Source organism: Myotis lucifugus, unplaced genomic scaffold, assembly GCF_000147115.1.
Source record: "Myotis lucifugus unplaced genomic scaffold, Myoluc2.0 scaffold_61, whole genome shotgun sequence".
Lineage (NCBI taxonomy): Eukaryota > Metazoa > Chordata > Mammalia > Chiroptera > Vespertilionidae > Myotis > Myotis lucifugus.
Genome location: NW_005871109.1, coordinates 5,663,773 through 5,677,582, shown reverse-complemented (window position 1 = coordinate 5,677,582; position 13,810 = coordinate 5,663,773). Strand labels below are relative to the sequence as shown.

At 37.9% G+C, this 13,810-nt stretch overlaps 1 protein-coding gene across 1 annotated transcript; it reads left to right on the top strand.

Moving 5' to 3' along the window:
• The first annotated feature begins 11,916 nt into the window (after positions 1-11,916).
• On the top strand, positions 11,917-12,849 carry LOC102436766 (olfactory receptor 491-like). The gene has a single exon (XM_006089694.1). It carries the CDS (start codon positions 11,917-11,919, stop codon positions 12,847-12,849), a length of 933 nt encoding a protein of 310 aa, XP_006089756.1.
• The last annotated feature ends 961 nt before the right edge of the window (positions 12,850-13,810 follow it).

Here is a 13,810-nt window from a genome sequence, read left to right as displayed (position 1 = left end):
AAGGATCCCGGAAAGCTGGTGACCCTTGAAGCCCTAGCAAAGGTCAGAGCTGTGCACCCAGTTAGTCCAGGCAATGGTAGCTGAAGCAACTTCCCCACCAGATAGTCATGTAAATCTTTATTGATAAGATGGTCTGCCTATTACTGGAAATTGCCTGCTGATGGGCTAGTCTGTGTGTTACTGGAAATTGCCTGCCTAAGGACTATGCTATGGGTGTATCCCAGATCAATAAAAGCTTGGTGAGGCCTGAGCACCAGTGGAAGTCCTTCCCCTTGAGTTGGACTTGCCCGCCTGGCCCCCCAATATTTCCAATTATCTCTTGTCTCTTCTCTTTCATTTGTGTGGGGCTCCTCTTCCAGATCCTGAACCCTGAACCATGCGGGATGTGGAGGGAAACATTTACCACAACTAGAGAACCCACTTCAAATAATGTAGATCTTTTTCTCTTTATATTATCAATTTATAAAATATACTTAAAGTGGCTTTGAATTTAAACATTATAAACAAGACTAAGTAATAATAGCAAATAGGAATGATCAGCATAACAGAAAAGATAAATGTATAATGAAGACATGAGTAATAGCTAACAGTTATTGAAAGTTTACTAAATGGTAGGCACAGTGTGAACATTTTAGATATATAGTTCTATCTTAATTTTCATGAAATAATGAGGACTTACATTTATGGATGAAGAAACTGATTTGACATTATAAAATGACTCACCAAGTTTACATAGCAAGTGGTGGAATCAAGTTGTGAATTTCAGGCAGTTTGAAGCCAGTCCATTTTTTTCGTAATTACAGTATAAATGAAATTATTACTCATGATGAAGAAGTGTGTGGGTAACAAGTTATCCTGTTGAGTCTCTCAGAAATGTGTGGGTAACAAATTACCCTTTTTACAGCTAATGTATAAAAGAGGTGCATAGTTAATCAGAAAGTTTATAGTTCCTAAAAGTAAAACAAGACTTTTTAAAAGGAGAATTACAGACCCAGCTGGTGTGGCTTGGTGGTTGAGCATCAACCTATGAACCAGGAGGTCATGGTTTGATTCCCAGTCGGCACATGCCTGGGTTGTGGGCTCCATCCCCAGTGTGGGGCGTACAGGAGGCAGCCAATCTATGATTCTTTTTTGTCATTTATATTTCTATCTCTCTTTCCCTCTCCCTTCCTCTCTGAAATCAATAAAAATATTTTTTAAAATGGAGAATTAGTTTTCTTAACAGGATAAATAAGAAAGAAATTTCAAATTGAGATTACAAATAAAGACACCTAGTATAAATTTAACATTTACAATTAAAATATTGTTATATCAAGTAGTTTGAAATATGATCCTAAATACTGTATAAATGTATTTAAATACATCAAATCACTTCCTGATATAACAATGTTTTATAATTGGAGTATTATAGAATGAAATAAACCTAGTTTTAACATAGTAAGCAGCTGAATAAAGTTACAGCCTAAAATTTTCAGAAGTTTACCCAGTTTCACACAGCTCATGGCCAGACTGAACCCCGTCTCCAAGTTTTTGTCTGTTTATTCTCAACTTGATCAAAAGTATCTGGTTGCCTGTAAGCTAAAGAATTCAGAAAAAATGAACAAAGGGATATTTTCCACAGAATATTTACAAACAGTAAGTCTCCAAAGCATCTCAAGCCAATGAATTAATTAGCATTATAGTTGAGTGACAAGTTTAGATACTGGGAAAGATCATGTGAATTTCTGGTCTTATGGGTGGATAAACGAGGAGTCCTGGTACCCTGAATTATATTTGTTTATACCCACTAAATAGACTGTAGAAACTTGGGTTAATTCAGCTAAGGTTACTTGCTAGCTGACTGCTGGATTACATCTGCCTTGTTTCTCCACCAGGCCTTGTGGGTGCAACTTTAGAGAATAAATGGAAATCATAGATCTTCACAAAAGCCAAAATCTTACCTGTTGATACAGGAATTCATTCTCTTACAGCAATAAATTCAAAATCATTATAGTTATATAGTAGGCATGTTTTTATTATTGTTTGCCTTTGGGGATAAACCTCTGAAGAATCTAGAAGTTCAAATGTGAATTCAAAAGCACCAGGGATCATTATCACATTCTCAAGTGAGTATTGAGCAGTTCACTTAACACAAATACAAATACAAATAATTTTCAAGAGGTCTGTCAATTTTGAACTAATCAGTATTTTTCTTAATGTCTAGATTTTGGTGTACTTTCCGTTGATATTTATTGGGAGTATAAATAATAAATTGTTTCATAGCTAAATATTGGTTCTAAGTGTGCTTTGATATTTCAGGTTAAGTAATATTAAACTTCAACTATAAAATGGTAACCTTAGTTTCATTCATTCAACATGTGTTGAATGTGTATTTTATAAGTGTTTTATCATGATATATGTATGATACTCCTTTAGATGCCTTGGGGTGGAATGCCACCTAACGTTGAATTTTAAATAACACAATTATTTAAAATGTGTTCGTTTTTTTTCTAGCAAAATGTGTACAATGTATATCTTTAAAGTTATAGAGAACTGTGAAGTAAAAAGAGTTCTTAATGACTTCCACATCAGAATTAATTCACATGCCTCAAACGGATGACTACTGATTAATGGCTTATTTGACTAGATGGATGATGGTAGAAACAGTTATCTTCAGTCTGAAGATTCAAGCTTATTCTCTTGATAATTCTTATTTTAGAAAGTCCTATCTCACCCTGCTAATGCAGCACTCAATGGAAATTCCACTGATATTTGCCAAACACTGTGCTTAACACTATATTTACTTATTCTCATTTAATCCTCACAATAATTTGGTGAGCTAAGTATTCCCAATATCGTAATTTTACAGAAAGTGAACTGAGGCATAAAGATACTTATCTAGTATACTCAACTGGTATAATTCAATCTAGGTTTAAAATTCAACTCAGACTGATGCTAGCATGTATACTCGTGCCCTGGGTCCCACGGGCAGCCCTGGGAAACGTGTCCCAAGCCAGAAGGGTCCCATCTTCTCATTACCTGGGTAAGGGAAGCGAAACCAAGGTGCTTGGCTCAGGATTTCGCCTTTGGTGTCTGTGCGGGCCAGGTACCCATAGGCCGTGGGGGCCGAGGGGAGGGTATTGGTCTTGGTGAGCGCCAAGCACAGGAGCCAGGAGATGCAGAGCGCCACCACTACTGTCATCTTGTCAACTTTAAAACTTAAGTGCATCAGTTATGACCACTGGTTCCCAACTATTCCTGACCTCTACACTACACAGTTTTTGCTTCCCACCCTCAACACTCTGCCTAACTCCCTATAACTGGCTAGGCCTACACTGTAGCTTTGAGTGCCAGGTCAGTACTCAGAATCCCAACGTATTCTGATGTCCTTACCCATGACCTACTCCTGTTCATCTTACCTCCCAATTCCTTCATGTGTCCACTTTATCTCAACTCTGCAAAGCGGTATACTTGATTTTCCTACATGTACATTTGGTCTTCCACAGAACAGCCCGAGTGAGTTATTTATTAAAATAATTTAACGTTACTTTTTTTTAATGCTATGAATTACATGCACTTGGTTTAAATGGCTCAGAAGAGATAACAATTGTCCATCTTCTCTTCCTTTAAAAATCCCCACAGGTGCCCTAGCCGGTTTGGCTCGGTGGATAGTGTTGGCCTGTGGACTGAAGGGTCCCAGGTTTGATTCTGGTTAAGGGCACATGCCTGGGTTGTGGGCTCGATTCCCCAGTAGGAGGCAGCCAATCAGTGATTCTCATCATTGATTTCTCTCTCTCCCTCTTCCTTTCTCTCTGAAATCAATAAAAAAAAATTTTTTTAAATCCCCACAGGTAGCCACTCTTGACTCTTTGAACTTTTTTATGATTGAGATTACTCAGTATCTATAAATAATATGCTTTACTAAAGAAAACTTAGAATTTCTATCTGTGCTCCTACTAGTTTTCCTTTTTATTTATTGGGAACATAATTGCTACAAGGAGAAACCCTTAGTTTTTCCAAGTCTAGAGAATCATTACCGATATTATTTGTTCAATTTATTATAACAGGGTCATAATAATCTATGTTAAATATCAAAAAAGAAAATAAATTTTAATTCAATATTCTATTGCAAAGATTAAGTAAAAATGAATAATTTCTCACAGCTAAAAAGAATTAGAATGTGATGGTATCATGTTTTGAAAGATATACAGCACTCAATACATAGAGCTAAAGTAGAATCTTATCGGCTAGCAGTGGTTCTCAACCTTCCTAATGCCGCAACCCTTTAATACAGTTCCTCATGTTGTGGTGACCTCCAACCATAAAATTATTTTCGTTGCTACTTCATAACTGTAATTTTGCTACTGTTATGAATCGTAATGTAAATATCTGATATGCAGGATGTATTTAGGCAACCCCTGTGAAAGGGTCGTTCGACCCCCAAAGGGGTTGTGACCCACAGGTTGAGAACCACTGGACTAGGGTATTATAAACTCAAATTTATTAAAGTTAAGTAGAGAATAAAATAAATCTTACTCCCCAAAATAGCATGTTTTCAATTTCTTTAATGATCATATATATTATTTTCAATATTTTATTCATATCTATATAACAAGGTGTAATGACTAGCTTAGTTCATTGTCATCTCAAATTCTACATTGCCTAAAAAAATCAGTTTCTTTATATTTTAAGTTTCTAGCTATTATAATAATCATCTGGTTGTAACTTAAATTTTAATCAAAGCTGAATTAAATAACCTGGAGCATAAAATGTGTGTTTCTAAAGAATATACCATTTTTAATTCATCTAGAATTTTTATATGTTCATTTATTGACATTGTGCAAGGCTCCATCGCTCAAATCAGTCAGTACACTCAAACACTCATATAACTCCACTCCTTTCAATAATTGTTTTTTTATTTTCTATTCTTTTAAACCTTAGAACTTTATGTAATATACATTTCACATTTATTTTACTTTAACTATAGAAGATATCTAATGACCCCTATTTTATGATTATAAAGATATCTTCCCATCTATTCTTCTCTTCAACTATCTTTCCAGCACTGAGTTCTTATTTCAGTCACATTACCTTGATACTGTGTTCTGTGATTAGAATAAATTTTTATAAATTTCATATGCTGACTACAAAATATTAAAGGATTGTGCCATTATACCTATATACATTATATTCCCTGGAGAACCAGGGCTTGAGATTGCACCCTTCTTTGCTTTTCTTATTTTTTGCTATCCTGCTTCCCTGACTCCCTTCCTAGTTTCTCCTGGGAGCAGCTTCTACATAAATCACTTTAAAACAAACCCTCTTCTCAGAATATGCTTCCAGGGAAACTAACCTAAGATAACATTGATAACCCAAGATGGCCAAAAATCAGAATTTTGCTAAGTGTGACTTCACCCATAACCACCCTCCAAAAAAGACAAAATCAAAAATTGGTCCAAGAACATTTAAGTAATTATGCAATTCAAGGGCATATTAGGGCATTTGTTTAGGGGAGTGCCAAAAACAACTTCTAGAATGGAATTATTTATACAGTGAAGTGTTGGAGTGGCATTTCCCCTTCTCTCGCCGTGGGGTCAAGTGGTGTGGGCAAAGGATTGTAGCGCACACTTTTGATACCTACATCACTTATTCTTGCCCCAGTTATGATTTTAAGGTTGTATGTGGTGGGTGGTTGTAACTTACATTGCCAGTTTCCTGCTTCCAGAGATAACCACTAATGTCTCCATTTAATGCCCAGTCTTTCTCTGAAGCCTAAGATCTTCTGGGGAGTCTCTGGCAACCTGCTTTGTCCAGGTACGAGGAGTAGTTAAAACCCCAGGGGAAACCCCAGTCAACACAGGATAGAATCCAGTGCATAAACATCCTTCCTCTTCCTCAGTTGAAAAATTCTGGCATGCGGTCTCTGGACTTTTCACATGTCCCATTGCAGTCAAGCCACTGTTGTTACAGCAGTGACCTTGTATTGGCTTTTCCGACATGCCTGCTAACCCTCCCTATCTCCTTACTTCTGCTTCCTTGGATCACCTCCTGAATAAAATCCCTGAAGCAAAAGCCTGTCTCAGCCTCAGCCTCCAGTAAACTCAAACTAAGACATAAATGCCCCATCCCCAATTGCAAGAGAGTTAAGAAGGTATCGAAGAATCACTCAGAGTTTGGCATGTAGGCCGTGGAATGTGAGGGAATGGTGTCTGACTCATGCCTGAAAAAAATTAACATTGAAAAGGTGCATCTCTGGTCAAGTGCAGCCTTTGCTGTCAGTTACCTCCGGTTCCTTCCCCAGCTCTACCAACAGAGGAGCCAGTGACAGCCTAGTGCAGTGATGGCGAACCTATGACACGCGTGTCAGAGGTGACACGCGAACTCATTTTTTTGGTTGATTTTTCTTTGTTAAATGGCATTTAAATATATAAAATAAATATCAAAAATATAAATCTTTGTTTTACTATGGTTGCAAATATCAAAAAATTTCTATATGTGACCCGGCACCAGAGTTAAGTTAGGGTTTTTCAAAATGCTGACACGCCGAGCTCAAAAGGTTCGCCATCACTGGCCTAGTGGGTACAGGAAGGGAAGTAGAAATGTGAGGAATTGCTGGCCATGCTGACAGTACACTTCGGCACTCTTCCTAGTCCGAGCTCGTGAGTTTGAGGTAGACACTGATTATCGTTGGGAAAGGTTGGTGCTATGAAGGCAAAACTTTAAATGGAAACAGTCACAGAAAACAAAATAATGCCTAATAGTATGCAAAACACCCATATAGAACTTCATAACTGAAAATTTCACTACCAGCAGTTATACCAGCCATCTCTCTTCGGGGAGCATAATCCGCTCGGGCTTTTACACTGGACCCCAAGAGACAGCATAAGCACAGGTAGAGGGACCACCCTATCTTAGAAGTTTTATGACCATAATTAGGACCAGTGGACCAATATATCTTATAACCTTCAGATATAGTTTCAGGGTTCCTGCAAGCATTTTTTTTACAGTCATAAGAAGCACTGCATTAAGGGAAGACTATATTCCATATATTGTCCTCCAAATCCAGATGCATTTTACAATTAAAGAATTGTTTTTTGTTGCTATAAGCAAGGTTGTATGTTTGTCTCTGGTGGCCTTTGGTTGGTTAGGCTTTAACACCTTATTTTCAGTTTTACATATTTATTAAGTGGCACAGAACTGAAAATTGTGATATTTAGGATATGAATCTGATAGAGGGTTTCATAATTAGAGTATGGATGAATAAAAGCTATTAGAGTCAAGAATGTGGAGGAATTTTAAGTTAGGTTATCAGTTGTGATATGCAAGTAGTTAGAAGTTGTCCTTAGTAATGACAAAGATAGAGGTGGAGAGGAAAATTTTAGTGCAGGTGCTAAAGTCCTCAAGGAATGAGGAATGGCAGGGAGATCAATGTGGCCTGGCAGACAGAAGGTGCCATAGTTGCAGTGTCATGGATCTCATAGGAGGAAGTGTGTGGCATTGAGGAAGAAATAGAATAATTTGCAAAAGATAATAGTCTTCATCCAATTCTGATGAGTGTGACCTATCTAACTCAAAACATTTCAGCATTTTCTTCTGTTTATCACGTTTGACACACATTAATAACTTCAGTTCACTTTTCTATATATTTATGCTATCCCATTTAAATCTTCTGACCAACCTATTAGATAGAAATCATTAACCACATTTTAGAATTCATAAAATTGAGTCTCAAAGAGGTTAAACAGTTTTCCTGAGCTCATACACCTCAAACCGAACCCTTGTCTCCTGGTTTAAAAGGTCACACCTAAGTTTTTCAGACTGTTTAAATGAAGAACAATTTTCCTCCAAGCATCCATGGATAAATAATTTTTTAATGTTTTTATTGATTTTAGAGAGGGAGAAAGGGAGAAGGAGAAAAAGAGAAACATCGATGAGAGAGAATGAAGAGAACCATCAATTGACTGCCTCCTGCATACCCCGTCCGTACTGGGATCGAGCCCACAACCTGGGCATGTGCTAACCGGGAATCAAACAGGCATCCTTTCAGTGCATGAGAGGACAATGAACCAACTGAGCCACACCGGCCAGGGCAAAGGGACTGTTTTGTCTACAGAGATGGAATTAGAGCCCTGGTGGGAATGACTCGTCTCCATCTCTCCAGCCAAATTTCTATTCCAGCAATTCTTTGTCCGAATCTCTGGACAAAGCTTCCATCAGGATCCTTGAAAATTCATCTTCATTAGCACCTAACCTAGTTATGCCACCTTCCCTGACCAGCCCCTTAGATGCAAAGTACATTATTCTTTCTCCTATATTTCTGAAGCAGCTTCTACATGATTTCATTGTACTACTGCTGACACTGTGTGATAAATTCCATCTGGGTTGAAATTTGTTTGATTGTCTTATGTATTGGATAGCAGGGCTTCAATTTGATTTGGATGATTGGTTGATTACTAATACATTAGTGATTAAGTGAATGATGGGTTGCTCTCAACTTCTAGGAGCTTATGGAGTACACTGGCCATTGCCACTGTCCAAAAAGATGAATAATTTAATTTAATGCACAAGAAGGATTGAGTAAAATGCAGATCTACTGGCAACCATTTTGAAGATTTGGGACCTGCTCCTTCTTCTTATGGTTTTGCAATCCACTCTGGTGTGAAAAGAGCTGTAGAAATAATGGATCTTAATGGTAACCTTTAGAGACGTATAAAAGAAGGTGGGGTACCTAATGTACCTGCTGTTGCCAGCTGGCTCAGGGGAATGTGGGTGCTTAGATATCTCAGAACAGTTCCTGGGATTATTCTGTTGAGGGATGAGAAGAAAAGAGTTTCAAGACATTTAAATAGGGGACCATCCTATATATCCTGAAATTCAGGAAGAACCTTCTTAATATTTTTTCTACAGCTAAGTAGTCACTAAGTCAAAGTAATAGTTTTCTTCCTTACTATTCCCTACTTCAATTATAATGTCCCTTTTCATAGTGACCCAAAGGTTATTTTATTGGAAAGTATGCTGACGTCATCCTACTAACCCTAACAAAGTAGTAAGCTAATTGTTCTGCACGTTTCCCATGCTCTGGGAGACCAAGAACTCTCTCCTTCACTTTCATTAATTAAGGAAAAAGGAATTCCAAGGACACCATGACATACTGATGCTCCTTTGGGAAGGGCAGCCTGGCCTTAATGAGTCAACAGGCTCTACAAGGTTTTCTGTACGAGAACTTTTTTTCTCAATGGGGCAAGCAAAAACAGCCCTAGGAGATTTGTTATGTTCTATTAGAGTCTTCCTTTTCCTTCCACCACATACACATAGATAACCACCCTCATCCTCACAGCATGTGTGTAACGATGGTCCTTGATCAAGGGGAGCATTCAGTGGTCTACATGGTCCAGTATTCAACCTATAAAACTAAGTGGAAAACTTCTGCCTTATAAAAAATTCTCTTTGGAGCTCAGCCTCAAGCATTCTGGCTCTGAAGGTGAGTGCAATTATTTTAATTTTTATTTGTTCAATGAGAAATTTAAAATAAAAGAAAGTATCTGATCAAGTTAGCTCTTGACCTCTGTGGAGCCTGTGGCCTCAGCAAGGGATGCACAGCAGATTGGTTACTCTGGACACCAAAACCAGGTGTCGCAGGGCAGTGTGGATGGTCTGCAGCAGCCAGAGCCACTACTATGCTTGTGTGACTGAAACTCTGAAAGGAAATCGCGAAGAAACCACCAGATACTCAGGGTGGAGGCTCACAGTCCTATGCCTTCTAGTGCCCATGCATTGAGTGAAGGGATAGGTGAGAGTTAGAGTCCCTGCCCGAGGTGGGCGAGCATGAATGGATGGCAAAGTGAAGAGCTCAAGAAAGAACCCTGGGTGGCCAGTGGAGAAGAAGGAATAGCAAGAATCAGATGTCATATTGTGCATCTCAATGGCATAGTCCAGAAGTATGAAGGCATCGGATATTGTACTTCCTGTCTTAATTTTGATTTGTGGTGAAAATCTCCTGCCATGTGTTGAAAGAAAAACTATGTAGTTTTTCTCATCAAAAAAATTAACAAAGAAAATCCACCAACACTTCATTTTTACCTAATAAAAATAGCCCTGCAGTATGACCAAACACCTTTGGGAACTTTATAAATATTATGTCATTTAATCTCACAACAAAGCTGCATTACAGAAACAATTATTCCCATTTTACCCAAGAAAAATCTGAGAGTCACAGAGATTAGCATGTGCAAGTTAAAACAGCTGGCCAGTGGGTGGCCTAGGAACTCATTTGCCTTCATCTCCAGACTCTGCCAGCACAGACTGAGGCTCACACCATGTGCTCTGTGATGCAGGGGTGGCCCACAAATGCTGCTCAGTGCTTGGCCCCTTGCTCAGACCAGTGTATGTTCAGAGCCTGACAAGGAGCATTCTGTGGGACCTTAAATGTGTGGAAATGGCAAAGGAACGATAGATGATTAAATTTAAGAAAGAAAAGGCAGTGAGGGCGAGCTAGCTGTATTCAAACATGTCAGAGTTTTTCTGTAGAAAGAGATGGTTTGTATAATTAAGCTCCAGGAGATGACTGGTAGATGAAAAACAGATTTTAATGCTAGAGCTAACAGCAATGGTAGCAAATGGTCACTAAAGTAATTTAACTGGAGTCAAAGAAGAGATAGAACACATTTTAAATGAACTGTAGTTTCTCAAATATTAGTTCATTAAACCTTACCATTCATTCATTCAAAGAACTAAGTCCCATTATTGGAAATACTAAATGCTTTCTTATTCAGAAATGACATTTTTATGATATCTGGTAGTTATATTTACCATTTATGTATTTAGAACTTTAAGAATGGAAATAATGTTGTTAGCAGAAAATTGTGTTTCTTTGAAAATCAGAACCAACAAACTGAGTAGAAAACCTCAGTTTCATGTTAACATGACCCTCAAAAGCACAAAAATTGCAAGGAAGCATATATAGGAAGATACATTTAGAAATGTAATCAGAGATAGATTAAGCTTCATGAATACCAGGCTAAGGCATTTGACATATTTTCCATCCAGCATTTCAGATATGGAAATTCCTTAGGAAACTGGGATATATTTTATTGATAATATTGACTGAAATTATAAATCATGAAAATGGAATCTATTATATGAGTACAAATATATAAATACTGGTTACTTCTGCCCCCAAAGTATAATAAATCAAATGGATTGTGAGGCATTGTCAAAGATTTGTAGGTGAGTCTTTTTCTTTAGTTGTTAATTAGAGGAGGAAAAAAAAGAAAGAAAATGCATGCAAAAAGGATTTATAAATCTGTAGAATGTATCTGCAAGGATTTTTATTTAGCTGAAGTGAATGGAAAGATAAGATGTGCATAAATAGTGAAATTTTCAGGTAAATAAAGTAAGTCCCAATTAAATTATTTTATAATATTTTAAATTATCATTTTTATTAATTGATTTTTTTTAGAGAGAGAGAGGAAGGGAGGGAGAGAAGGAGAGAGGAAGGAGGGGATAAAAAGAGATAGGGAAACATTGATGTGAGAGAAAAACATCCATCAGTTACCTACAGTATGTGCCCCAACCAAGGATAGAGCCCTCGCTGGGTATGTGCCCTGACCAGGACTCGAACCTGCCACCTTTTGGTGTATGGGATAACACTCCCAAAACAGCCACACCAGCCAGGGCCCTTAAAATTATTTTCACACTTCCATTTTCTCATTCTGATAAGCATATCTTTCTTTTCTAATTTTCACTGAATGTTTAGTATGCCCTGAAATGATTGCCTTACACTACTGTCTTCTCTTATTATTCATCATTAACCCTGCTTTTGCAGGACTGTCTCCAAACAGAGGAACTTTGCCTTTGTCACAACACAATGACAAAACATGGAGAAGCATAAAAAATGAATATTCACATTTCCCTCAACAGGAATAATTCACAGAGGACATGGAGGTTGGAAACCACACCAGTGTGACAGAGTTCATCCTTTTGGGGTTAACGGAGGAATCTACACTTAGTGTCATCTTCTTTGTGATATTCCTAGGAATCTATGCTGTCACCTTAATGGGCAATGTCAGCATAATCATGTTAATCAGTAGCAGTCCTCAGCTTCATACCCCAATGTACCTTTTCCTCTGCCATTTGGCCTTTGTTGACATATGGTTATCCTCCTCAGTCACACCTGTCATGCTCATGGGCTTTCTGAGGAAGAGAATCTCTCTCTCTGTAGCTGGCTGTGTGGCTCAACTCTGTGCTATGGTCAAGTTTGGGACGACTGATTGCTTTCTGCTGGCTGTCATGGCCTATGACCGCTATGTGGCCATCTGCTCCCCACTGCTCTACTCTACCCACATGTCCCCCAGAATCTGCATTCTCTTAGTGGGGATGTGCTATTTGGGTGGATGTGTGAATGCTTGGACATTTACTGGCTGTTTATTGAGTGTGTCTTTCTGTGGACCAAATCAGGTAGATCACTTTTTCTGTGATTTCTCCCCTTTGTTAAAAATTTCCTGCTCTGATATCTCCATTATTGAAATTATCCCTTCCATCTCTTCTGGGTCCATTCTTGTGGTCACAGTGTTTGTGATATCTCTCTCTTACATCTACATCCTCATCACCATCCTGAAGATGCATTCTGCTGAAGGGCGACACAAGGCCTTCTCCACCTGCACCTCCCACCTCACTGCAGTTACTCTCTACTATGGGACTATTACCTTCATTTATGTCCTGCCCAAATCCAGCTACTCAACCGACCAGAACAAAGTGGTGTCTCTGTTCTACACAGTGGTGATCCCCATGTTAAACCCTCTTATCTACAGTCTGAGGAACAGAGATGTGAAGGAGGCCCTGAGAAAGACAACTGTCAGATTGTGTTCTTAGGACCCGTTCTTAACCATGTCGGATGAACTGTAATGTTTGTGTTTACCTGTATCACACTTGGGATCTACCAAATGCTGCCTATCCGATTGCTTAAATTCATACTTCTTCTAACTCTCATTTTATACACTTATAGATCAGTTATTATGGCTGTAATTATCACTATTATTAACACCTGTAGGTGTCAAGTGCTTTTTCTTATTTAATTTATTTAGCAAACAATAATTTGCATTTACTGTATGTCACGCCCTATTCTAAGCACATTACATATATTAATTGGTTTATTTTTCACAAAAACCACATGAAGTAGTACTATTATTTCTGTTTTACATGTAACTCATTTGGGGCACAGAGACATTACTTAATTGCCCAAAATCATGCAGCTAGGAGGTTGTGCATTCAGTGTTTGAATCCAGAAAGTCTGGGTCCAAAACCACTATACTTTTCCATTTAGTTTTCACAGCAATCCCATGATGCTGGTATTATAAATTTTCTTCAGTTTACAGGTTAGAATGCTGAGTTTTAGGGAGATCCAGTAGGTTGTCTGAGAGATTCTACAGAAATCAGGTCCTCTTGTTCCATGCACTTAACCTATACTGTGATGCCATGAGCACTCTAATGATTTCAGCTATTACTGTTCTAGAGGATTTGAGCTTTGCTAATTGGAAAATAATTTGAGTCAAAGACCAGTGACAAACATTAATTTCCATATATGTTTAGATAAATAGATAGATAGGTAGATAGATAGATATAGATATATCCTAATATATATATACCTATATATATAGAGAGAGGCAGCCAATCAATGATTCCCTCTCATCATTGATGTTTCTATTTCTCCCTCTCCCTTCCTCTTTCTGAAATCAATAAAAATATTTTTTAAAAAAGAAGATCTGAGATGATGGTACATCGGCCTAGTCAGTTGTAGTGTAGTTAGAAATTAACCTATTCAAGATATAGTTTA